The sequence below is a fragment of the Cariama cristata genome, unplaced genomic scaffold (genome assembly GCF_000690535.1).
Source record: "Cariama cristata isolate BGI_N322 unplaced genomic scaffold, ASM69053v1 scaffold5347, whole genome shotgun sequence".
Classification (NCBI taxonomy): Eukaryota; Metazoa; Chordata; class Aves; order Cariamiformes; family Cariamidae; genus Cariama; species Cariama cristata.
This window is the reverse complement of record NW_009625963.1, coordinates 19804-47313: the sequence shown is the minus strand read 5'-3', so window position 1 is coordinate 47313 and position 27510 is coordinate 19804. Positions and strand designations below refer to the sequence as shown.

At 36.1% G+C, this 27510-nt stretch overlaps 1 protein-coding gene across 1 annotated transcript in view; it reads right to left on the bottom strand.

The window, feature by feature from the left end:
- Positions 1-1622: 1622 nt before the first annotated feature.
- Positions 1623-27510, bottom strand: part of LOC104164475 (attractin-like protein 1) — a gene marked incomplete at its 3' end in the record, with an annotated part of 45676 nt that continues 19788 nt past the window's right edge. The window contains exons 2-5 of the mRNA XM_009703814.1: positions 9650-9733; positions 7467-7580; positions 4560-4688; positions 1623-1831 (exon numbers count right to left, since the gene is read on the bottom strand). Coding sequence (XP_009702116.1) covers positions 1623-1831; positions 4560-4688; positions 7467-7580; positions 9650-9733 — 536 coding nt within the window. The remainder of the gene's footprint in view (positions 1832-4559; positions 4689-7466; positions 7581-9649; positions 9734-27510) is intronic.

The window sequence follows — 27510 nt, the reverse complement described above, 5'->3', positions numbered from 1 at the left end:
TGTGTGTATACATATATATATATATATATATGTTTACCCCATATATAAGTTAAACTATAGAGTATATCGATGCAAATAAATTAAAAAAAAATAAATAAATAAGTAGAACAGATAAGCAAGTAGTCTCCCAGAGATCTTACGGCAAGTTTGGTATTGTTTTGTGTTTAATAAGGAAAAACAATTATGTACCTAAGCCAGTTCATCTGTCATAGAATAAATAAAAAAAAAAAATTTGAAATGTATGTAAATTCAGTGAAAATCCAAGGAACAACAAAGCAAATTATCTCTATATAATCCTACTCACTGTAGGAAAGAATAGGAAGCTAGTATGCACAGAAATGCTAAATGAAAAGAAGGTACTACCAGTGAAAGTTAGACTTTTAATTTTATTTCATGCTCAAAACTTCTAATGAACATTATAGCACTGTAAATGAAGGTATAGCCTAAAGAGCGTTTCCAAAGATTTGTGACTTTTCCCCATTTTACACACAGTGATCTGAAATTGCAAGGAATCAATACACAAATAAAAGGGTGATATTCTTGTGGCAAGTTCTATTCACAACTTCCTTACAGAGATTAAGAGTCTGCACTGTTTCCATTCAATGACCATATTGCTAACCCACTTCCTTTCTGTGGGTGCACTGACTGCCTTTTAATGAACAATTTCATTAATTATTAAGAAATGTATTAAATCTCATGGTGTCTTTGGTCTAATAGGTGTGACAGCTAATAGGAGTAAAAAAGTCATTTCCTTTGACAAGCAAAAAGAAACAGCAATAAAACAGAAGTAGAGGCAGGAGGTAATGGAAAGAGGGCATATCAGCTAAGTCATCTGGAGGTATTTTAGTATTTCTTTTAAGAGAAGAAAGGCAATTTCAATGCATAGCAATCTAATCCAATTAAGACTTCTAATAGGAGTGGTAAAGGATAAAAAGAAAAAATTCACAAACATTTAGCATAATTATAGTAAGTGAATTAAACATTTATAATCATAAATAATTGATCTTTAATAAGAAACAATTATTTACAATACTGGGAGTAAAACTGCAGCACATGCTCACAGTACATCCATTACTCCACAGCAGGTGTCCACATAGACATTCTTGTGCCATCGTACCTAAACAGCTTACCTTCCTTTTTCATTGAGAGGCTATGGAAATAATACACAACAAAAAACTAGGCAGTGAACACTTACTTCAGGAAGCACTAAAAATATGACGTGATGATGTGACATTAGGAAAGAGGGGGGAGAAAATCAAATCTATCTAGACATAAAAAAATTAATAGAATAGGAAATGAGGCTATGGAAGAACTTAGTCTTCAGAAGTGCTCACAACTCTTGAGTAGTTACTGCCATTGTTTTTTCAAATTAATGATCCAAAAGAAGAGTGCCCACCACAAGAAAGTTTAGGTCAGATATTTCTGCAGTATCTTCAGACAGAAAATAACAAAGCTGTGAGACTTTCATGGCATTAAAGTACACACATCCACATAAAAATTTACTCCAGAAATTATTTTTCCACATACGTTTAGTCTTTAAAGATGCTAATATGCATACTAGATAGGATTAAAAGCAGTTCTTTTTTAAAGATTAACTTGATTCCAAATTAAAAAAACCTTACCTTGCCAGCTATCATTGCAAACGCACAGCTTCTCGCCTGTCAAATCACAGTAGCCATGATCTGGACTGCCACAGTTGGCTTTACAATATGGGATATCACAGGCTTCTCCTTTCCAATACTTGTCACACTCACAGTATACCCGGCTTGGTACAGACACACTTGTCGTACACTTTCCATGTTCTGAGCAGTTATTAGGACAGGAATTAATTCTGAAAAAAATATGTAAAATAAGGGAAATTACAAGCCAATAGTTGATGATAGTGGTTTTATCTGACAGTATTCTAACAGTATTTGTTAAATTACTTTTTTTTCCTGAAAAATTTCTATGTACTAATAAAACACAAGTTTAATTATGATTTTACAGGCGAGCAAGCCAAAAAGGTGTTTCTCCAGGCTTACATACAAAGTCTGTGATGCAATCAGGATCACAAATATCTTCTACTTTAAGAAGTATTGACATTAAGCAGAAGGACAGGCCCTGCCTGGACAGACCACCACCTAATTTTTCCTGTGTTCCAGTATAAGCACTCTTTCTTTAGTCAGTCCCTTCAAATGCTTATTATCTCTAGGAATATCCAACTGGAAGTGACTGTGAGCAGTAATTCTTAAACTTTCCACCACAGGCATACATTTAAAGGGCTCTCCCAAGTGGCTTTGGCCCATACTATAAAACAACAACTAAAATCCAAGGAGAATAAAATTGGAAAAAATGAGTAAGGAAAAACACAGGATGGCTAATATCTTGAAATTACCAAAAGCAGCACTTCATGCTTTGAATCCTTAATAATTGGGCCACCTTAACCTTGCCTACTTAACTCTGCAGTCAGAGATGCAAAAAGAGGAAAGATTAGCCTCTGACTGCCATGGGATTTAGCATTTCTGTGATACACCCTACTAAACACTGAGTTCACAGGCAACTGGAATCTGCAAAATTATGCAAGCTGGTTCTGGAAGTGCAGGCAGTTCCTTGGAGATGAGGAGGGATGGAGGACATTGAAGTACGTGGGTCTAAGAGATTCCATGAACAGAATATGGATCTCAGGCAGTATGTGCCTCATGGAGTCCAAAGACTATTTGAAACATTTTTTGATGACTCACAGCAAAGAGCTGAATTGAAACTCAGACTAAACTGTTACTACAAACCCCTGAAAATAACACAGACTGTTCCCTGTAGATGTGAGAGTTCAACACTCTTAATAGCCTTCCTTGCTCTTACCAAAGGAAGAAAGAACTGGAAAAGTGGAATTGGTCAAGGCTGGCCTTTGGCCAAATGTAGCTGTGGTACGACAGTCAGGAGATGCGTTCTCATTTTCTAAAGACTCACACCTCGGAGGACTGATTCTGTTACACTACCAAAAAAGAAAATTCCATGTCTGAACTGCAAATGTCTGTAGGTTTTGCATAACAACACACACTGCATTAAAACCATTGATGGCATTAACTGCTGTATACCACATTTGGGAGGAACCTCTCCCCTGACTTCATAGGGAGAGTGGTCTGCAGGAAGGTAAATAGTTAAGTCTTCCCAGCAATAGAGATACCAGTTTAAAAGTACACATATTCCCATTCCAACAGGTTCATTAAGGATTCAAACAGAATGAGAAAAACTGGATCAGTACAGTTGGAAGCAGGTTGCCTGACTCCAAGGAACACAAAATTTACTCAAGAGCTCTGGCGTAACTATTGTTGTTTGCAACTGGCATAGTATTTTAGTGACAAACGCTGTGCTTCTGACTTCCCCAAAATAAAGGAACACGAGTTGTCCATCAAGATGAAGTCAAAGATGAACTCAAAACCTGCTTTGGGGTGACCAAATCAAGGAAGAAAGAGGGTAACGGAAGCAGAGGGTAACAGATCAGTGACAGAAAAATAATTAATACAGCCATAAAAAGAAATCGTAGGTACTTCTTTTAGCATAAAAAGAGTTACTGTTGGCTCATTTAAAAATTTTTTAGAAGTATCCATTGCAATAGAAGAAACAAGAAGAGTACATAAAATTTCGTGCGTTACGCATGTAATGGAATTAAAAACTGGCATTTTTTTTTATTTCAAATCTTCCAAAAAATTAGGTAATTATATGTAGCACACACCACATTACCAAGTCATAAAAGAATGCAGAGCACATATGCTCATTTCTTAAGAATGCCATGTCATATTGCCATTTGCTCCCAAGATAAACAGAAAAAGTGCAATAAAAGCTTCGGAATACATTTTTCAGTTATCTAATTACAGTACAGCAGTTTGCCAGGTAGATTGCACTTTACTGACGTCAACTGATTAAAAAAAAAAAAATACCCAGTCTTCTAGACTGCCATTTCCAATATAACATCTTCAGTGAGGTTTCCCAAACTCCATATAGTTATTTATTATCTGGTAAGAGGAAGGCAAACTGCTGCAAATTACAGAAAAAATCTTTCTATAGATAACTTAACAAAGAATTCTACCAAGAGTAAAGCTATGGTCAGAAGCACAAATACGAATTTTAAATTAATAAATGATATGACAAAAATATTGCATGTACTTCCACATCTGAAGTGCAGTGCTGGCTACCACATCCCAAAAACTGGTATTTCAGAATCTGAAGGAATTGAAAGAAAGGCACAAGAATATCTTCAATCATGGGAAAACTATCACGTGACGAAACAGGTCTAACAGGACCAAGCAATCCCCTCTTCAACTAAAGCTTACGGTATAAAGATACATCACATCACATGTCACAAGCAGTTCTCAAATGAGACAGAAGTTGCAATCAACAGCTGGCACATATAAAAAAGAAAAGGCTGCATCTTTAAAGCTGTAACTCTTACAAGAGTTACCAAGCATAACTCTTGCACTATTAATAAAATCAATAGATAAACACTTTGCCTGGGTTTGACATTCTCCTGAAAGGAATGATAGGCTAATTAACTAAGTAATTACTTATTGAAAAATACTTACGAGTAAAAAATGTTAAATCCAGTTAGGTTATAAGCAGCATCACTAAAAAAGTGCAGCAATGCATAGCCAGATGTAGTTACTACTTCAGGAACAGTTTCATTTCCACGCACTTCAGGGACTATTAGACCACTGGAAAAGAAAATGAGAATAATGTTTTAAATCAGTCTTTGGGAGAAGGAAAGAGAAAAAAAGGAAAGACTTAAAGTTAGCTACTCATCTTGTTTATAGAATGAACAACCAAACTCATAAATCTCATTCAAAAACTTCTTTTTTAAAAAAAACAAATAATAAAATGCTGTGCTGGTTTTAGCTAGGATAGAGTTAATTTTCTTCATAGTAGCTGGTACGGGGTTGTGTTTTGGATTTGTGCGGAAAATAGTGTTGATAACACAGAGGTGCTTTCATTATTGCTGAGCAGGGCTTACACAGAGTCGAGGCCTTTTCTGCCTCTCACCCCACCAGTGAGGAGACTGGGGGAGCACAAGAAGCTGGGAGAGGACACAGTCGGAACAGTTGACCCCAACTGACCAAAGGGATATTCCATACCTTATGATGTCACGGTCAGTACATAAAGCTGGGAGAAGAAGAAGGAAGGGGGGGGGGGCACACGTTCAGAGTGATGGCATTTGTCTTCAAGTAACTGTTATGTGTGATGGAGCCCTGCTTTCCTGTAGATGGCTAAACCATGGCCTGCCTGCCAACGGGAAGTGATGAACGAATTGCTTGCTTTGCTTGTACACATGGGTTTTGCTTTACCTATTAAACTGTCTTTATCTCATCATTTTTCTCACTTTCACTCTTCCAATTCTCCTCCCCATCCCACTGGGGGGGAGTGAGTGAGCAGCTGGGTGGGGCTTAGTTGCTGGCTGGGGTCACACCATGACAAATGCATATAAAACTTGTCCATGCCTCTGCAAGGTAAGGTAGAGTTTTCCAGGAAAAAAACCAAACCTCCTCCCTCACACAGTAATGCAACATTTCACATCAGATTATTCTGAGGGTACATGCACTGTCAGTATAATTTCTAAAACTTATTTTAACTTGGAAAAAAAATATATATCCTTCAGACAGGTGCTTAACTCTCACTGCCTTTCAGCATGAATTCTATTTCCACATAATATTTGCACCTTTAAAATTTTATCTCATTGAAGAATTTCAAGCCTGGAAAGTATGATAATTAAGTAATTTCCATGAAAAGGCAATTTTCAATGGAAATTGAAATGCTTTTTAAAACTTCAGAAAGATGTTAAGATGTCCAGCTTTGAGACTGAAGTAGGAAAAGCAAGCAATATATTAAAATACTGAGAAAAAGGATCACCTGCATAATACAGTGCCACATTATAAATATAAATTTAAAGTTATAGGAATCCTAAGGAAAACATGAACAATCAATAAACTGAAAGACATTAGAAGTAAAGAACAGAGGAAGAGGAACCTCCTCTTTCCTTCCATTCACACTACAAGTCAGGCTGCTGAATAATAGCTAGACACATTTAATAAATACAGCTTTTGGGAGGGAAAAAAAAACCCAAGCAATTATGTAACAATTTAGGAGAATCAGGAGAGAAGAACAGGTAGATTGCTATAGGTGGGCAGGAAAGAGGGATTGACCTGAGCTTTGCTCCCTTAGGAGAAAGCACTACCATTTATGCAATTAGTATTTCTTAAACTTCAGCAGTATAATCAGTATTTCATACCACAAAATGAAGTACAACTTCTGCCACACAGAGCATGTGTGTATAGATGCACAAACAGTTTCTGGTTTGTTGGGTTTTGTTGATTTGGGTTTTTTTAATATAGCTTTGCACTCAATGGATATCCCAAGATAAAACTTCTACTGATTTCAAAGGATTAGGATCCTGCGCCTTCTCTCCAATAAACTATAGCCCGCTTGAATAGAATATTGTTTCTGGAATGTTTCCCAAAATTTTAATGGAAGTGTAGGAACAAACCAACTGAAACATTTTGGTAAAGTCCAGAAATGGAGGAAACAAATGTTAAAATTCATATGCTCTGTTGTTTCTCTCTTGGACACATAGGAAACACAGTGCATGGACCTAATTCTACACCTCAATGGTTTACTGTCATTTGAAAGGTAAATAATTAGTCTTTATTCAGTATTAGTTGTTATGCTCATTGTTTATTGTTATTGATTTTATGCTTATCTCTAAACTTCGCTACAAAGTAATATTGTGATTCTAGACAACAAATATTAACCTGAAAAAAAGATTTAGTTGTGTAGCAATTCTCATAAGCTAATAATGTAACAAAAAGGAAAGAAATCCTATCATTTTAGTTGATAGCAAATTTGAGCTTTCCGCCAGGACTTTGAAGAATTTGATAATTTTACTCACTATGACTTAGTCACAATGATACCCAATGAAGCAATCTAAGGAAATACGTTACAAAATTAGTGCTTAAGATAGCCTTTGTACCAAATGCCCTGAACAAGTCTCTTCATTCAGAAATGTAGAGGGCATTTAGAAGCCATTTTTTCATAACTTACATGTGGTGCAACATTGCCTGATTCTCCCTTGCAGAATTGCAGATTGCCATTCTCCCTTAAGTAGGATCAGATACTGACACTGTTGGCCAGCACCACATTTAATGCACATTAAAACTCAGGAGTCACTATTGGAAGCCTACTGGAAAATACATTTCTGATTGCCTGTCTATGAGCATTAACACTCCATGCAATGTCAGCATTAAGTATGAGCCACATCACCTAACCAAAAAAGTAGTGTTTTGCAATTTATCCTACTCTAACTTTACATACATGCTCCCATGATGTTAACAAAAGCAAGCAAGCTATTTAACAAATTAACGCCTCTAATATTATTTTTTCCCCACAAACTAAAAATGTCCATATATGACTAACTGGACTAAAAGGCTAATAAATACACTCACCTAAATACAGCTATTAACGGTGCATATATTGAATCTCCATCATATACATACATATGGTCCCAACTGCATTCTGTGGCAAAGTGATTAAATCTTAATCTTAGTATTGCATTTGGGCTGAAAAAAGAATTGATGTAAAATATTATTTACAAGAGAATTGAGCTCATAAGATAAAGAACTTACTACAAAATTGATCATGCCAGCATAAGTCTATTAAAACATTTTGAGTACTAACTAAACATTTCAAAGAGTTAAATAACAAAATTCAGGGCAAGCAAATATTTCATTTTATCTTCGAATACTTTAAAAATAACATCTTCAGTCCAAGTCTAATAATCCCTAAAGTTAACAAGAGACTTGTTAACAAGTTCACCAGGTTTTATCAGTATTCAGAACCACGAATTCAAAGCAATTAAAATATCCCATTTTAATATACCAGCTTTACTTTACAATGTCAGGACTATGAGGTTTAAAGAGCCTTTCAAGACAAAAAGCACCTACACATCCTCATTCCCATATTGCACTAGTGACTGAAAATAAAAATCTTTAAACATAAAATTGAAATTAGCAAGCAATATTAGCACAAGATTTTATTTTTTTTTCTCTACCCCTGTCCCCCCCCCCCCCCCCCCCCCACCCCCCCACCGCCAGACAGGTGCACTCTTCACCTCTAGATACCTTTATCCACCAGTTTTTCGCAAAGATCCAGATAGGGACTGTAAGATTTCTGAAAGAGGAATTTTCTCACATGACAAAATTAGCAGACTCCTAAATATATTCCATGCAACATACTGATGATTTTATTTTATTTCATTTTCTTTTTTTTCCCCCTACGGACAGACTCCAGTGCAGTTTCTCAGTTTGGAAAACATAAGGGGTTTTTTTGTGAGAGATCATTTGGAGAGCACTCTGTTCATTTTTTGAGAGAGAGGATCACATACATATGTGGCTTCCTTGCGTGTTGACATTTTGCACTATGTTACTGGGTTGCATTACTTTTCCACATACTGTGCAGCACATTGTTTCCTCCAGCTACCCACTCTACCATCTCCTGCAAAGAGGAGGAACAGAGTGAAGACCAACTTCAAAGCAGAGTTTGTATGCAGTCCTGAGGCATGTTTCCACTTTACCATAGTGTAGTGCAATGCAAATATTCCTGAGCTAGCTTGGGTAAAAAGAGAAGTCTAGCTATGTCAGAAAGATACTCAGCTATAGCCTAGTCACCTAGATATTGAAGCTTTTACTGAAATGATTTTGCAAACTACCCGTAACTTCATTGCTGCTGTGTTTAAATTACTATCTGCATATAATCAGACCAAAATGAGATCAGATAGATCATTACTGAACTGCAGCAACAAAGCAGACATCTAAAGTAACAACAGATTATGACAATATGGAAATACAGAAGGGGGTCATTTTCTCCTAGAACGTTAGTACAATTTGGACCTAGCTGAATTCTTCAGCAAAATCCTGACCCATAGCCTGGGGGGAAAAACAGTCCCACTGAAATGTAACAAATTTGTACATTTAACAGTTAACCATACTAGGGTATATGTCTCATTATTTCTCTGTGCGTGTCCGTCTGTTTCCATGCTGCATAAACTGAAAAATTAGCAACAGACCCGAGACATCTAAACTGCATAAACTGTGGGCACAATATGATTTTAAAATTAAGTAGAGGAGGAAAACAAGAATGCAAAAGAAAATACTTGATAGAAGCAGTAACTTTTGAGCAACATGTAACTGAATAATTACCATTAGACTGGAAGCATTCTGTACTTGAAGCCATTCCTGATTTATCATTGGAGAGTAAGATAATGATTTCAGTAATAGGATTCTGTAACCACATTTGGAACTTATGTAAAGGTACTCAAACAAGCAAGAAATTTATCATAGGGTTTTGAGAGCTTACAGCACTGGTCAGATTCCAATGTCAGGCTATCTTTTGCCAGCACTTTGAATGGGAATAGAATTAGGCCAACTCTGAGCAATCCTGAAAATTCTACTTAAATTTTTTTAAAAAAAAAAAATCTTTATAACATGTAAACAAAAAACAAAACCAAACAAAAACCCAAAACTATTTATATTGTATCTAGGTGCAGGTTTTACTTGAGGAGTTCTTTAGATCTCTAGAATACAGAGTACCAAACCGTCAGAAAATTTAAGCTATGAAAATAAATACTTACTATCCTTCAATTAACCATGTACATTTAGTTTTATATTTATAATTTATCGGTCCATCTGTTAAATATCCAGAAGGTTCTGTTAACCTACAAGAGAAAAAACACTGGTGTAATAAACCAGAGACAACACAACAGAACATACATCATCAACATGCCAATAGATTCTTTCTAGATGGAAAGAAAATTGGGAAGGGGGAACGAGTTAAGTCTCTCTTCATATTTCTTGTCACACTATTTTTGCTCATAAAAACTAGAATTCTGATTATTCTGTATCATTGATTTGCTTTCTTCCCCTTGGCAATCACAAGACTTCTAATTTTTCTAGTTCAGTAGCAAGCAAATACCACATACAATTTAAATTATCCTTCACACGAAAAGGATGCAAGCCAATGTAAAAGGTTTTTGTTTATTTTGGTTTGGTTTGCTTGTTTCTTTTTGCAATCATCTTCCATCCTACTCCTGAAATTAGACCACAGCAGCAGTGGGAAAACTGTTCTAGATGAAGAGAAATTAAGGTATAAATTATAAATTTAAATAAGCATATCTGCCAGCCTATATCTCTCTTATTCCTGGTCAGTGATGAGACATGGGAAAGCAGAACAACACTGAACTACACAGAAATTAAATAAAACGCATACAAACAGCTATAAAAGGTCAGACCAAAATGCCAGTGTAGCCCGGTACCCTGTCTCTGACAGTGGCCTACTGTGGATACACAGGAAAGAATTTAAATCCCTACAGATACTCCCCACAGCATTACACCACCTTCAAAGACTTGCTGCTCAGGGACATTCTCAATCAGAGGTTGTGCCTTTGTATTGGGTTTGGGTTAATGTTTCTCCTAGGAGTTTGCCCATGTAAACTCCTGTAAGCTTGCAGCACCTAAAATGACCTGCGGGATTGATTTCCACACATATAAGAAGAGACATCTCAACTGCTTTTGTCCTGAGCCTACCTCTTGGCAATTCCATCCGATACCCTTAGGTCTGGTATTGGATGAGATGATGAACAACAGTACCCTGTTCACATACTTTATGCCACTCAAAATGTAATGATTTATGTTGTTTCCCTCCCTTCACTATCTCTTTTCCTGATAAATCCTTGCTCATTTAGTTGTTTCTCACACAGAATAACTACATTTGATCATCCTCACTGCTGGTATTTGATATATTATCTTTTCTGTCCTCCTATACCCTTTCCAAGATGTAACACAGAGATCAGCATATCATATTCAAGATGCAAGTGAACCATGAATCTGTACAGTAGCATAATAATGATTTCCACTTTGTTCTCTATTCCCATCCTAACATTTTATTTGCTCTTTCAACAACTACTATGCTGACATTTTAAACACAGTTAGCTGCTATAACTTTTTTCTGGATGATAATACAGTTCAAGATTCATTACATATAGAAATTCATTTAATGTAGAAATAGAACCTTTTTCCTCCATTCACATATATTACTTCACATTAATCTATACAGAGTGATAAAATATCAGATGAAAGTCAATAATCTATTACCATAAAAGCTTTCTGAAAGAGCTTAGTATCTTCAGCACACTGTATCTTCACTATTTACCCCATTTTCTACATCCTTTATGATTATGTACCATAAATCAGGCCTTAGCACACATCTCTGGTAGCCTTACTCCACTGGGAAACCTGAGCATCCTACTCTTTAAAATGTTACAACAGTGATAACAAATATAAATACATACTCAGAAGTGCTCATTTCTTTCACTATTGTGTAGAAAGATATTCATTAAGAATAAGTATCACTGAATAAGAAAAAAGAAGCAGTTGGATTTTTCTGTTTTGTTTCAGTTTTTCTAATAAATCAATAGAATAGATCTAAGTCCAGAGGAAATGCTGAACAAGCTGACCAAGTCACAGCTAAATTTTCTCACCAGGACTCTAGCTGAACACGAGTTCAGTACCTGCTATCCTACTATCTTTGAAGCTGTATACACCAATTTAAAAAATATTCACTACCACATCTACTGCAAATTATTTACATTTGAACTCACATCAAACATTAATCGCATACTCATTAACAGAAGTCTGTAATTCCAAACTATAAACATGTGGAAAGGAAATAAAAACAAGGGAGTAAGAAAGAAGAATTTGTGAGACAAGGTCCATGCAAACTGTCACATTTTTAAACAAGTCCCTTCACCTGTCCTGTAAGAACTAGCTTCAGCTTGTCAGGCACACTGTAAGCCATTCTGTTCAAATCTCTAGTGGTTTGAATGAAGATTATTTTTTTTACCCACACTTTCCTGCTTCTGATGAAATGGGATAAAAGCTCTCTAATATGGGGAGCTGTCCAAATAGTTGTACTTCAAAACATTTTCAAGACATAAAAGCAGTATCAGTAACACATTTTACGTTTCTGAATAAAAAGAAGAAAAGCAGATAAACAGCTGGTAACATGAGCAATAGACTAGGAGGAAAAAAAAAAAAGATAAAACCAAACAACCATATACTTCAGTCAGTTGACAGCTAAGAGAAAATTTCCCTAATAAAACCCAATACATTGAGCTGGTCTGAACGCCGCAGTATCACACTCCCCAAAAGCAGTGGTTCCTGAGGAGCACTACACAAATAGAGGTGTAGCTCGTAAGGACAGCAATGAATGCTGAGGTACAGGTGGGAACTCCCACTCCTCCCTTGCTGCACACTGGAGAAGTCGCAGCGATGGCCATCGGGAAAGGTTAACCGTGCTCCTGCCAGGCCCCCTCGTGTGAATCAGTGCCTGGGCACAAAACACTTTTGCTCGAAGCAAGCAAGACACATGCAGGTTGTTTCAGTTTATCATATTGCTTTTGTGGAGAAATATCAACTTTACCTAAAGGCATACTTTCATCTTTATGGACATGAGAAGTAGCTTTTTCAGGGTTATTTCTGGCTTCTTTGCGTATTAATTACATTGTTTGGACAATGCTGAACATAACATCAATCTGTAACTTAGCAGACTAAGTCACACATCACTGATTTTGAAACAAAGGTAATATTGATGCTTGGCCCCTAGTAGAGCCTTAGTAAAGCTGATTACAGGAGCAGATCCTATGTTTGCATGTATGCTAGATCGAAGTCTTTTTTTTTTTTTTTCCAAAAAACTAATAAGGCAGCAATGCATAAAATTCCAATCAAAATAATTTTAGTGCTGTCATATGGTTTATATACAGGTGTAAAGTCTTACATAGCAAGCCACAAAACATTTGTTTTGCTGCAAGTGTGAAATATCACAAGTATTCATTTGCAGTCATGACCATTGCCACCTTAGTAGCTGTATAATGCAATGGAGGTGACTTACAAGAGTTGTTTTTATTAGATCAGCCCTTTGGCACTAGTAAAGTGCAAACAATTTCCCTTGTCACCTAGGCTGATAATTTTTTGATAAATAGTTTCTTTCGCAAGAGTAGATAGCCTTTGAAGCAGCTATTGCACTTTGCTGAAAAAAGTAAAGAATAAATAAGAGCATGACATTGTTTTATAATAATGGTTGCGGAAAACGGTAAGATAAAGGGGCTGTTCTATTTAAAATAAATACATAGCAAGACAGAGGGGTATTACTTTAAGTTTTTTGAGTCATACCAAGAACTCTTCTGTATCATTTTTGTTTCCAAACATTATCAATTGCCAAATTCCATAAGTAACACACAGATAAGCAGTACTACCTCCACGTAACCTCTTACCAAATCAAGGGCAATACTCTCTATCATAAAGCCAGGTATTCACAGGCATAGTTTTCCTCTGTGATTAACAGTGATCCTGTCAAATATCCAAAATCCAGATGAGTCAACGTGACTACACACTCTTTAGTCACAGAAGTGGAATAGCCACGACAATGCCTACGCACTGCACCCCACTCCCTGCCCATTGCCGAGAAAGCTTCAGGGATGAGGGGTCAGCCAAAACAATTTGTGTGGCCTGCCTAAGCACCACAGGTTTCCCACACCTAGACTGCAGCTTTCTAAACAGAATGCCCAGGGGAGCAGCTGATGTTGTATACTGTCATATTAAATTGCACGCCAGCATTCATAAACACAGGATTTACACAGTTATAATCAAAACCCATAAAGAATTAGAGGTGCATGCCAAGAGAACGTTTCCCTTCTCTGTACACTGTAAAACAGATCTACCAAATTAAAAAAAGAAGTCAGGATGCTGCACAGCAGAGTTCAAGACATTCGGAAGCATCAGTGACAGATTAGTCATTCACCAAGCTAATCAGTGAGTAATAGCTTACGTGAAAGATATGCGGCACAATAGCCTGTTTCACCAAGCAGACAGACATATACCAGAAATGCAAGGGCTAAAGGCTGAAATCAACACAGGGCAACCAAAATATGAAACAAAGGGAAATCTATATTCCCCTGGAATAATGCCACTGTTATAAAATAATGGCAAATATAATTGAGTTAGAATTTACAGTGGTAACGTTTATATTTACCACTGCAGAGACTTTAAATCAAGACTGATGCATTTCAAGACAAGAGAAAAGTATGCTCCAGCTCAGTCAGAAATTATGGGTCCAAAATGAGGGAGCAGTCAGATGAAATCTACGGCCTGCAATATATAAGACGTCAGAGCAGGTTATTAAAATAGCCTTTTCTGACTGTAATGCTTATAGATCTGTGAAAAATGCAGTCATGTCACCTCCTGTATCTTCTTGTAAAAGAATAGTATCATCAAATCTTTCAGAATGGGTCACTAACTTAAACCAGAGAAGTCACTGGGTATTTTCTGTCATCAGCAGAACATAAGATCCACAAAACTGCTGGTAGACGGACAGAGGTCTGATTTATAACACAGGTACATTAGGAGAAACAATGCATAAGGTACTTTCATCATACTACAAACATTCACTGTTAAATATAAGAAGGGATTATGAAGAGGTTCATTTATCTCTGTATTACTTAGTGTCACATTTCTATTCAGAATTTTATGAAATGTTGGATTACTTTGCAATTCCTACTTCAGATATATCTGAATGTAAGATACAAAGCATATTTTGCTGTATGGATTCATCTCACTATCAGTATTTGTGCGTCAAAGATTATTCTATTATTGCAAAATTTTGCTCCATCTTCTTTTCATCTTTTATGAAAATTTATTTTATTAAAACCAAATAAAAATCAGTAACTGTGCTTCAAAACTATAAGATCAAATCCTTCATAAATACAATTAGGGGCAGTCTTTCCAGCTCAAGATCTTGAGCCTAACCTTCACAGCAGGGAAAGAAGCTCTTCACGTATCCCACACAAGATCAGCTGAACATGTTAAGAAAGAAGGAAAAAAATTTGGACCACCTTCCAGAACAAACTGGAATCAGGGAGCACTATGATATCAGAAAGAAATACAGAAGAGATCAAGGGACAATTTCTCATAACAAAATTTTAAGTGATAGACTAAGAAGGTTTTTTTAATTTTTTTTTCAAAGGAAGATCTGAAAAACAACATGTTTTGAAAAATCCACAAAGCCAGACTTTTATTTTCCAGTCATAAAGCATTGATCAGCACTTGAAAAAAATCCTAAGAAGCTGATTTGATTTTCCTGCATTTTTACATTTATTATAGAACCTTGCTGTTGGTTTAGGGTTTTTTTCATAACATATATTAAAACAGAATATACTGTAGTTTATTTTTTCTTCAATGACTAATCAAGACAAATACATGTTTAATACATTAAGAAAATATTTGCATATGCCAATCACACTCCTAGACTTGTTACATATCGCTTTGCATTAATAGAAGAATGTATATTTAGAAACATGAAGAACTTTCACGACTTTTCACACACCAACCAACCCAAGGCATGCTCTTAAATAGGCCCCACTTCATCCGTTGACAAAGTAACAGTTTCTTTTCTGAAATGTCCCTACTGCTTAATTCAAGTATCCAGTTCCTCCTTCTAACTTATTTTAAAGAAAACCAGGCTCCAAAGCAATCCAAAAATCCAAGTAAAATGAAGACTACAATATGACATTTTTCTGCATAAGAATATATTCTGTATTTCAAAAATCTTAACATTTATGTATGGCACAGATCTATCTCTTTCTTGAGTGTTTAGGTTTTGTTTTGGGGGGAATTTTGGGGGTTTTTTTAAACCTTTTTTTTTTTAATAAAGTTAACAGGGATATAATCTTTGATTGGTGCAAAACAATTTAAGGTTTAACTGCAACAGGTGTTTTGTTTCCTCATTTACTGTTTCTGAAAAAGGCTGTTACTCTAATGGTAGTTCATCTCTACTGAGGTTAATGATGCCTACTAAAGTGTAGAAATTCAAATCCAATTCCATCAGTATGACTTTTTTCAGGTAGTATTATCTAAGATCAATGCAGTTTGTATGATCCGGAACTTGCTGTATAGAAAGTTTCATCTATAATCACTTTCTCAGTAAGAAAATCTATTTTTGTTTCTGCAATATAAGCATCCACTTACAAGATGGTAACTCCCAGTCACACCGCACACATGCCACAAATCCTACTTAAAAAAAATAAACCAATGGACCGCATAAGAAAAGACGAAATTTCATTTGTGTATATTTATGATAAAGGTTTTTTTAAAACTCCCACATTTTTCGTAACAGCCATTTTTTTGTTACTCAACTACATCAACAGTTTTTTAGATATATATATTCATTATTCATTCACCTTACGAAGCACTAACATAAAGTCAGTACTAACAAAAATTAAACTCAAGTGCACATAGGTAGAAAGACCCCATCATGACAGTTGCACTAATTTGGTATACTTTAACGCAAGTCATTCAACCAATAACAACATGGTGCCATTTTTTGCACCGGTTAAAACTAGGCAGTTGCCAGGCATCAGCATTGCAAATTAGAGGCGCAAACACACAAGGTTTTTCTCTTCCTCATGGTTCTAATATTTAGTCCAAGGAAAAACATTGACATGCATATAGAAAAGAGCTTTCCACATTTTCTGCAGGTAGAGAAATTTTCCTGTTAGTTTCCAGCAACAGCATATGTCAAAATGCTCTATTTTAAGGGGGGTTTTTTTTGACAAAATGAGTAACAGAATTTTGGATGAACAAAGGCCAAAGGACAAGGTAAAGAACAGACACAGTAATCTCTCTCACTGCACAAATGATTGGACTATTTTCTTTTAACAGTTTGATACACAAATGGAGTAAATAACACTACTGAAAGCATAGCTTCATAGCATGGGTCTTGAAAAAGTCAGGATGTCTTCTATCTTCAGATTGCTCTTCAGAGTACATATGTATAATTCTTTAAAATACGAGAGTATAAGCCATAACTATCTAAAAAAACAATCCAAATGCTGATTGCCTTGAGTCTGAACAAAGAAACACACCGTTCTCTCCACTGGTACCGAGTATTTGTTTATCTTTGTAACTACGTAAATGAACCCAGATTTTGGAATAAAAGAACTTCTCCAAAAAGAGACGCAATTTTTTGAGAGAGCTCAAAAAAAAAAAAAAAATCAGACAGACAGCAAAGCCTAATAAAATCTGGTCTGCCAAGACACTAATACAGTATGAGGGAGAATAGCAGAGTGCAACCAGCATGATGAACACTATAGGAAGCTGACTGAAGAGAAAGGCAGCAAGGGAAAAATAGATCAGCACTCAGAAATCTGGCATTAAATGCACTATTACCCTTGAGTGGATTCTTAGCCTTTTTGAGTAGTGATATTCAAATAATGTAACAAGAAGAAAACCACACACTAAGATTTTTAACAAATTACTTGGGATTATCTTCAGAAAAACTGCTCCTTACCTATAGCTCTCAGTGTACCACTACTCTTCCTCTAATAAATATAGTAGATATCCATCAGGAAACAATTTTTTTTTCATACAACTTCAAAAGCACCTCATTCTGTATCTGTGAGATGAATAAAAACAAATTCTTGAAGATTACAGCTTAACTGTTTAACACAGGTACCCATGTACACATATTTTACTGAAAAATGATTGACCTGTTTTCCCCAGGTTTAACCTAAAGTCAGAAAAGACTTCCTAAATGCAAACCTTTCCATTTAGGGGAGAGGAAGGAGGGCTCTTATGCTACATTTAAACAAACACAAACTACTAAACACTCTATCACCCCCAATCATTCCAAAATTATCAACAACTAAAAAAGGTTTTGTGCTATCTAGTTTTACACCGATGGATTTACATGTAATGTTTATGGAACGTTTCTATAAAATTGAGTGGAGTTGAGCCAATCTGCACAGTTCAACAGTGAACTGCATACTTTCTACAGAATTGCTACACCAATTAACCATTCAAAACCTGCCAGTATTTTCCAGGTGTCAGTGGTCCTCTTCATCTCAACTCAGAAAGTAGTGCCTTTTAAAAGACACTGCAAATAGCTCAATGCCTTCCACTGACTTGGAAAAAGCTTCAAGAAATACAGCTTCATCCCTCTTATCTGGAATAATACACACATTTGGTATTTCCTATTTTAATATCATAGTTGGACAAAATCATGAGACAGACATCTACTCTATTAGAAATGCCCAGGCTAGTTCATAGATGTCATCCAAAATTCTGCCTATAAATAGGCCTGCCACTATGCTTAAAACTAAGAATTGACAGAAAATCAAGTTGGCATTTGATACAAACAGAAGGCATCATGTATTTCCCTGTATCACTATCTCATTTAATTATGGCTGCAAATGCTACCTTAGCTATAAAAACCAAAAGGTTAAAAAGCTCTATAAAAATAATTCATGTTTTGAGTAAGAGGCAGATCATCCGCCTGATTCATTGACTGAACCTCTTGCACTCACAGTTTCATGTCATGGTTACTCATTTTCTCAGAATAAGAAAATTTTTCTGAGAAAATGAGTAAGGTTTGAAATATTCAAAATTCTGAGTATTCAATCTGGATTCAGAAGAACATTAACAGCATTCCCAAAGTTTTCTCATGTATCCATCCAGATAGCCACTATTACGAGCAAATAGGAATCACAAAAGAATCTGCCAGGAAGCAAGGAGACACCTCTTGCTCTAACATTTTACAATGTTTGTTTTAGCCAAGAGTCATTTTTATGGCCAAATGTTGCCAAGATAATGAAGAAATAAATAACAGAAGCAAAGAAAAGACCACACTTCATCAGACTGAAGTGGACATATCACCTACTTTTTTCCTACTTTTCCAGAAGTATCACATTATCCTTATGTTATCCCTAGTGTTTAAAAAAAAATAAAAATTCTAGTTTAGGTTTCTTTAATTGCTAGAGCTCTTTCTCCAGGCTTTCCTTTCTACAAGGCAGCCCTCCATTTCCAAAAGTAACACAGTTAAGTGTATTTTCTAACATATTATTTACATTATTATGTTAATGTCTTTCACTTCATCTCTGCTGTCTAAAATAGATTTCAATCCAAGTAGGTTCTATGTTAAAGTAAGATTGTCTACGGGTTTTGGTTTAATCACAAGATTAACATGAGGGAAGGATAAAGTTACTTATGAATTTCTATGTATTTGTATGTCCTTTAAACATATGTATGTATATATTTATATACTAAGCCATATATATGTGTATTTTATAAGACTTCTATAATTAATCAAACATGCTACAGTATCTTAAAATGTGGAGCACAAAGCATATAGACAATGCAGACTTACGTACTTGGCAAAAAGGTAATGCATTGTGCCAGTTTTTCACTGTACATCACCATAAATCTCATTTTCATTTGTGACCTTGTTCAGGGTTTTAACTTAAGCTTCCTGAGGTAACAGCCAAATGCTCTAAATCCAGTGTGTCACCTACTTCTACATTTCTCATTGTCTATTTAAGACAAGTTTCTAATTAACACCTCTGCTCAACAAGAAGCAGCTATTTCTACCTTTCAGCCATTTAGATTAATACCTAACCATCAAATCATACGTTTGTTACGGACAGAGTTCTCCTGGCAGGAAACCACTTCCTACCAGAAGGCTGCAAGTACCAGCTCCCACTAGCTATATTAATTCTGAAATTATCCAAATGCAGTAAACTTGACACACACAGAGTCCAATGAAAAACAAAAACAAAGACACCAAGTATCTCTTAGCATTCCTGAGACTACAGGAACAGAAGTTTTTTTTCATTTTACATTATTTATTATTTTTATTTTCACTTTTTCATTCAGCATCCTTACTCTGTTTTTATTTTTTTTAAATATTTAAAAATATAATAATAAACAGCAACTCCTTCCTCTCTTCGACCTCCAATCAGCACACGTGCTGCTTCACAAGAGGTTCCCAGTCCCTGAACACAACCTCAGACTGTACAAACGTTGAGATAAGGAGAGATAATAGTTCTTTTAAAAACTTAATTGATTAATAAATTCAAAGGTCTGGTTGCTGACTAGGTTTCAAATGCTGGCTTTTAGATAATTACACAGATAATCACTTACTTTGACTTCTGTGGCTATAGCAATTATCAGGACATTACACATTTGCCTTAAACACAAAGCACATCCCTCTTTTTGCTGTAAAGAACTGGAATAATGGCATTCATGCTGGTGTATTACAAGGCACTCCTGCTATTCCTGATATCCATCAGTTACCGACCTAAACACAACTTCCCATTTACTGAATTAACAGAAGACCTGCTAATGCAATGATTTTGCATCCCCAAAGCTAGTGTTGTAAAATATCCTGACAACTTCAAAACCATAGAAGTCTTAGACCCCTCTGAAATAAGTCTTAGTCTGCGTTACATTCAGAGCAATTTTGTTTGGGTTTTGGGAGAAGGTATTGCTGTTACTTTTACTGTCCACAAAAACACAAAAGAATACAAGACAAAATGCTAATAGCTTCATTTTTCCACTTACCTCTTTTTTTTTTTTTCTTTGCAGTGAAGCAGGAAGCAAAAAACTACCAATATACAATACAAAACTAATGGGAATCTCTGAAAGGTGGCATATACATTTTTACAACTTAACACCAAAACTTTACACCAAAAAAGACAGATCCAGGAAAACGAACAGGTTGCATCGTGCAAACTGACCCATGTAGTTCCTGTAGTTCTAATGAGAAAACTCAACTGAGACTGCACATGTTGTTCTATTCGCAGAGTCTTAGGCTTAGGATTTAAATGAAGCACCATATTAGTATAATTATGAAAGATACAACTCTGAAGTTTTTCAAAGTAACACTCCATAGGTTTATTTGCCATGTAGGGATTGAACCAAAAAAAAATTTGGTTTAGAATTTCTTTCTGTGAAGCAGAAAAATTACAACAGAAAATTTGGTCCCTTCAAATCCTGTCTTGATAAGGACACTGCCAATTCAATGAACAAAAACATTAAAGTGTCTGCTGAGACTTCCGAAAGGTTTGTGCTCTAGCTTGCCAAGGCACTGATCAGTATCAGCCAGCTGCTCGAAAGACACAGCTGGAGCTAGGAATGGGGAAAGAGGACATAGAGGAATTTGTCACAGGAGCTGTTGCCCCCAGTCTCTCAAAAAAGGAGAATCCAGGTCAGGGGAAGATTGTTAAAGAGAAAGTGGGGCATTCCAAGCAGAGCATAACAGCAAGATACACATCTACAAGACTGGAGCTCTTATGAGCCTATTCATGCTATCCTTGCAGGGATACAGCACAGCATGCGTGACACGTAGCCAGCCTGACTTGTCTTATCAGTGAGAGGATATAGGAAGCGTAGGATCATCTTTCATTAGCAGAAATTCTTAGGATTGCTCCTAGGATAACAGGCTGCACCCACCTCCCTCTCAGAGACTGATGATCTAACTTCTACTATGAAAAGATCTCAGAGCTGCTGCTGACCTTTTCTCAGTTCAAATACAAAGTAGAATAGATTAGAAACAAGGACCCACTCTTCAAGATAGTAGAAACCAAAACTACACCTGCCCACAGAGAGGAGCTTCTGATACACAACATAGTGCCCTGAATCCATGAAACCATACACTGAAATCTAAAGCCAGTAAATTAGGCTGTTGGAAACAAGTAGGAAAAGAAACGAGAAGGCAAACAATCACTCTGAAATAGGGTCAGAAAAAAGCAGTGACCCTAAGGCTTAGAGAAGTGATGATTTAGGTAGCAAAATGCACTAGAGCAGAGAATTGCTTCAATGCAGCTGAATGGTTAGGGAGAATGAGAAGGATGGGTTGATGCTGCCCTTTCTCGGGTTTCACGAATCATATGCCAAAAGAGAAGTACTAGCAGCACACTCTCCACCGGTCACGCTGTGGGAGAAGCTTCCCCAGTTCTCAGCAACCGCACACTGAAACAGAATCATTCAAAAGAGACAATTTTGTTATTTAATATACCAATTTACAAACATGCCATCAAATATGCCTGTCAGCATTTAACTGCTTCAACTGTCGTTTAGTTGTTTCTTGCAATGTATCAAGCCAGAAATCTAAATTGTCCTGGCCACCTCACTCAACAAGTCATCCAACAGTCAAGCACAGAGTAAATTTCCTGGCTTTGATGGAATTTCTACAAAAAGACCTTTGAAAGATATATCAAAAAGAGAGTAAGTATTGCTTTCTTTGATTGGCTTCAACAAAACTGGAATACATAGCAAATTCAGAAAGAAGTGCACTGGTTTGCACAAAGAAGAGACAGACATCTCAAAGGAAAGTATTTAGCTGAAGGAAGATTATTATTATTATTGCAGTAAGGATGACAACCAAAACCAATCTTGTTTAAATAAAATTTACTTTCCTTACCTACATGACCTTACCTGCTGTACTAGATGGTTTCCTGAGTACTTTTCAAGTCCACTATTCCAAAGAACCAGCATGCACTGATATAAGCAATTTCTATATCATAACACATACATTTTGTTTGTTTGTTTTTAATTAGGAGTAAAGATAATTTATTTTTGAATGTTTTGGATGCTTGGTTTTGCTTTTCAGAAAGTTTCACTACAGGTGGAAATAAATGAGCAGGTATGACAGACTAACAAAGCCAATTCTCCTTCTAAATCCTAGAAAACCACACAAACTGCAATACTTGTTCTTAATTTTTATTGGATAAAAGAAAACTCATCAAATAGTCCTCGAAAGGTTCTGTGTTACCAACATGGTCTGAAAGCGGTATTCATCCAGAATTTCAAGACTGGTTTAGAATCCAGATCAAAAGAAACCCCTCACAACAACAAAAGTAAGTCTTAATATTGCTTTCATTCAGTTCTCAGTAGCACAAATGCCAAATTCTAGTCCACAAACTATCTCAAATACATGACTCTAAAGTTCCTGTTGATCAGCTAACATTGACGCAAAATTGGTTCAATGTTTATCAATACAAAAATAATTTCTCTTTTGAAGAAAATAATTCCAAGGATCAATTCACACAAGCTTAATAGCTTAATACCAGCAACAAGTTACAGGAAAGGAAACTTAACTTTCCTCAAATTTTCAGTTGACCTTAAACCTTTTCAATTCTTTTGCAATATATAACATAGCATAGCCACCTTTCAACATGTGACTGTTTCCAAACCAAGGTCTTGCCAGACCCAATGTTACAAATCAAAACAGATGCAAGTGGAGTTAGGACAAAAGAACATTCAATGCTGTTTCAGGAAAAAAGCTGCACCACCTAAGACCACAGCTGAACCTCAATTTCTGACAGAGTTTCTGGGTATTGCTACTCTCTTGTTAGATCTTATCTGGCATAAGCATCTGTTCAGCAATACTTACGAACAACAGAAAAGATTAAGGGCTGGGAGAGGCCGCAGGGAGAAGTTCTAGAGCAGAAAGTCTAAAAGGAAAACTATATTCTAGTACATTCTCCTGTACACAACACATCAAATCTGTTTTCAGGATATATTTCTGGAGAGATTGCTAAACATGCATCCAAGAGTCAAAACAAGCATTTTTTTTGGCCTTTGATTAGTCACCAGAAGGTGCTCTTAAATCATTAATCTGAGCTTCAATTGCTCCTGACCTCAACTCTCCAAGGACAGCATTGTGCACAGGACTGTTAGTAGGTCATTAAGCTAGAACATATTATAGTTAAAGCAAAACTCAAACTAATTCTAGCATGGCTTGTTTTTCAGTAAGGAAGCTGAAGGGTTCATCAGCCTAAAAAGAACCAGAGGGCTTGTTGAATTATCCCCAAAATCAGGTTTTATTCAAAACTGCAAAAAACTAAAAAACACTTCTATGAATCTGTACTCTTTATCAAAAAGAAAAAATAGCCACAGAAAATTCCAAAGAGAGGAAAATTACTCCAAGATGAGACATATTTTACAGCATCTCAAAATATACAATTAGGAAGCTGATACTTCATTCACTGCTTTAAGAGACAAAAGTTTAAGAATTGGGATTTAAAAATATAGCTATTTTGATAAACAACTTATTTAGGGGAAAGAAATGAAAGGAAAAAAACTGTTCATGAAAACATGTGGTAGCTTAGTTCCAGTGACTATATGAATTAAGGCCAATAAAGTATATTCAGTAAATTAATTTTATACTTGTGGAAAGAGTTTTATTTTGATCTGCAAATTTCCTCACTTTTGTCCACTGTTCATAAAACCCACACTTGCATTTATACTTTAATATGTATATTTCCCAAAAATATGTGCCAGGCTGTATAAGACACTACCAGTCAGCAGAAGCAGAAGGCGGCACAACCTTCTACAGAGGTTATTCTGCTCCATCTCTGCATCCCATCTAACCAAAAATGAAGCAGAGGCCCTTTTCCCTTGATCTGTCTGTCCACGATGGAAGCCAGACATGAGCTGTGCTGTGAACGCACCGACCCGCTCAGCTGCGAGCGGTCAGCACAGCACAGGCTGTGCCCCCCCATCAAGTAGCACTCAACCACCTCGCGGAGTTTGGAGTCAGATTCAGAGTGACAGTAGACCAGGCTCAACTCCTGACCAAGGGGGGACACTCTAGTTCAGTTTGATTTTGCCTCATTTTCTGCCCCTCAAATAACTAGCTTAATAAAAATAGCTATTTTTTTAAACACCAAGTCTAAAAGTTATCTGTATATACAAGATTGAGACAGCTTCTTCAGCCTGGATTTTGGGAATTGCCAGCCTAATGTCAGCTTTTGCATTTAGTTAGAATATAAGCTAGATCTTTACTTACAAAGTCACTGGGAATACAAGTTTTTAATCCCTTTACATTTTAAAATGCTTTTTCTTGAATCAGCCTAAGGATCCAAGTGTTCTGATTCATAGAAGTTCTTAGGTTGCAAATCCATTTACTAAGGATAGGATTATACAGCACATGTATATAATTTTACATACGATACTTTTAGGGAATTTAAACTGACAGGGCTGCTTTAAAAAGCTTTCAGTTGGTAAGTGAGCTTTATGGAAGTATTTACTCTTATCTCTTGAATTTCAATACATACCCTGTACTATCTCAAAAACTTGAAGATACCTAAAAAGTTTACTAAGCTTAAGAACAGACATAGTCCTTGCCTCAGCTGCATTGATACAAATCTGCAAGAGCTACCTGTTGTTATAAAGAAGATGCAAATACTATATTGTTGTTTCAATTGCATACGAGTGATACCAAAAAAAAAAAAAAAAAAATCATTCACAGGAGAATGTAACCACTCTTCACATAATAAAATCTCACTTTAAGATCATATTTAGGCTAAGATCACTGTGTGGCAGAGGACCAAGTCTGGCAGGTACTTGCAAAAGGGAGCTTTTCCTGTCCAGACAATCTACGGAACACCAGCCTCAATACAAACTCTCTGTAAATCTACCATGCACACAGGCAGCCACCCTTCCTTCTCTTCATCCCTAGCAACGCCCTGAGCATGTTAGCTCTGGCATGGGTTTGCAGGCATATAGGATCGGGTCTTAGGGGCAAGACAAGGCCAAGCCCAGCTTGAGAAACCTATTGGAACACTCTCAACACTTCTGAGCTGTAGTTCTGAACATTCTTCTCATTTGTGTTTCCACTACGCATTAGAGAAGAGCAGTATAAACACATAGGAAACTTTGCACATGCCAAAAGAGGAAAGAGGGATCCTTCAGGTAGCAGGTGAGAAAACTGGAGAAAGTTAGGCCAAATAACTTGTCTCTTAAGCGGGCAGCTAACTGCGAATCACAGATATTTAAGACAGAAAGCATCAATCTTCAGAAATAGATTAAAGCTACTAAGCAGACAATATGTAACTGGAGAGGGGAGGAAACATGTTTTCAGTAAGCTTTCAGAGTAATTATGCATTTGTACAGATGAGTAGTTTCCCCATATTCTTCCTTTTTTTTTTTGTGCATGCTATGCAGAGTCATTCAGATCTGTGCTACTCACCTATAAGTGTCTGGATTCCCTCAGCATCACACTGCAACTTAGTCTGCCTAAAAGACTGATACATTTGCTGTATACACTAGATAAGGTAACAGCCCAAATGAGGTCAGTCACATCTGCCTGCTTCAAAATAGGAAAGAACCCTCTTTAGTAATGCATTTGATATGTTGACACAAGTGAATACTGGGACATATGAATAAGTCATAAGGAAGCTCTGAGCAGCCACCTGCTATTCCATTAGAAAACAGGGCGGCTACATATTGTTAGGTCACAGGTTGCCTTGCATAAATGTCTGCATAAAAACAATTTAACAGTTTTAAGTAGCCCCTGATGACAGACAAGACCAGAATGCAGAGCCATGTCTCTTATAAATAAGGTTGAAGAGAGTCCTCTTCCACACATTGATCTTAAATTAAAAGTTATACATTAATTCCAAGTCTGCCACATTGGTTTTTTAGAGTTTTGGAAAGATCTTTAAATGCTCAGCACTGAGGTGAGCATTCTAAAACATTGCAACAACTAAGCTGTCCATGCTTCATTAAAGAAAAATAAATCACAGTGTTGAATTTGGAAATAATTTTACTTGAACATTCAGGAGTATATGACAATACAAAGGGAAAAGAAAACCCACTATAGCAAGAATTGTGGACTAAAACACTCTGAAAACAGATGTAGCTTACAGACAAATCCTCCATACAAAGTACAGCCCATATAAAATAAAGTTCAGATTATCCTGAATACCATGACATGTTCCGAAAGTACGTTTTCATTGATATATTGATCAATGATTGTGTTAAATATGGAACACAATCCAACTGTGATACGAAACTTAAGCTATGAGAAAAACAGACATTATTTTAGAATCAGTTCCAAAAACCAGGAAATGCTCTAACATATCCCAGATGTTAAAACATTATGTTCTGCAAAAATTATGCTGTACTACAATGGTAGGTACTCAATAGAATCTATTAAGTCACATTCTTGTTCTCAGTAGACAGGCTCCTGAGAATATGTTTATTAATCAATCAGATGTATAGTACCACAGGCTTTAGGCATATGAGATTTTGGAAATTCATTAAAATTCAGACATTCAAAAATTCAGCAACAGCTAGTCCACAGAAGCACTGCAAAACTGTATCAGCATATTCTGCTCTTTGAGGCAGCCAAAATAGATAACTCATTGCCATAGCCACTTTTAAATTTAATAATAATGTTAACACAAACTGTTCAGAATAATTTTGGTTACACAGCTTACAATTTCTGTGAAAAATATCATGACAATGGGCTAACATCGCTCTTGAAGGCTTTCTTTTAAAAAAAGTATCCAAAAGACTAATTCATCCTATGTCTACTTGCAGATTTTTGACTCTTGAACTGTGGATTTGCTCATAAGAGCTTAATAACACAACAAAAAACTAATTTTATTACCTTAAAGGTGTGAGAGTGGGATTAATTTACAGGTAAAAAAAATATACTAAGACTCTACCTTAATGCCATCTGAGAGACGTGCAAGAAATGCAAAGTACACTAGTGAACTGTTGGAAATTTAGAGTTCCAGTTTTAAAACTGTTTGATTACCTCAGTACATGAATAGACATGATTATTTAAAGAAATAAAACAGGCTGAGCTGGAAGAACA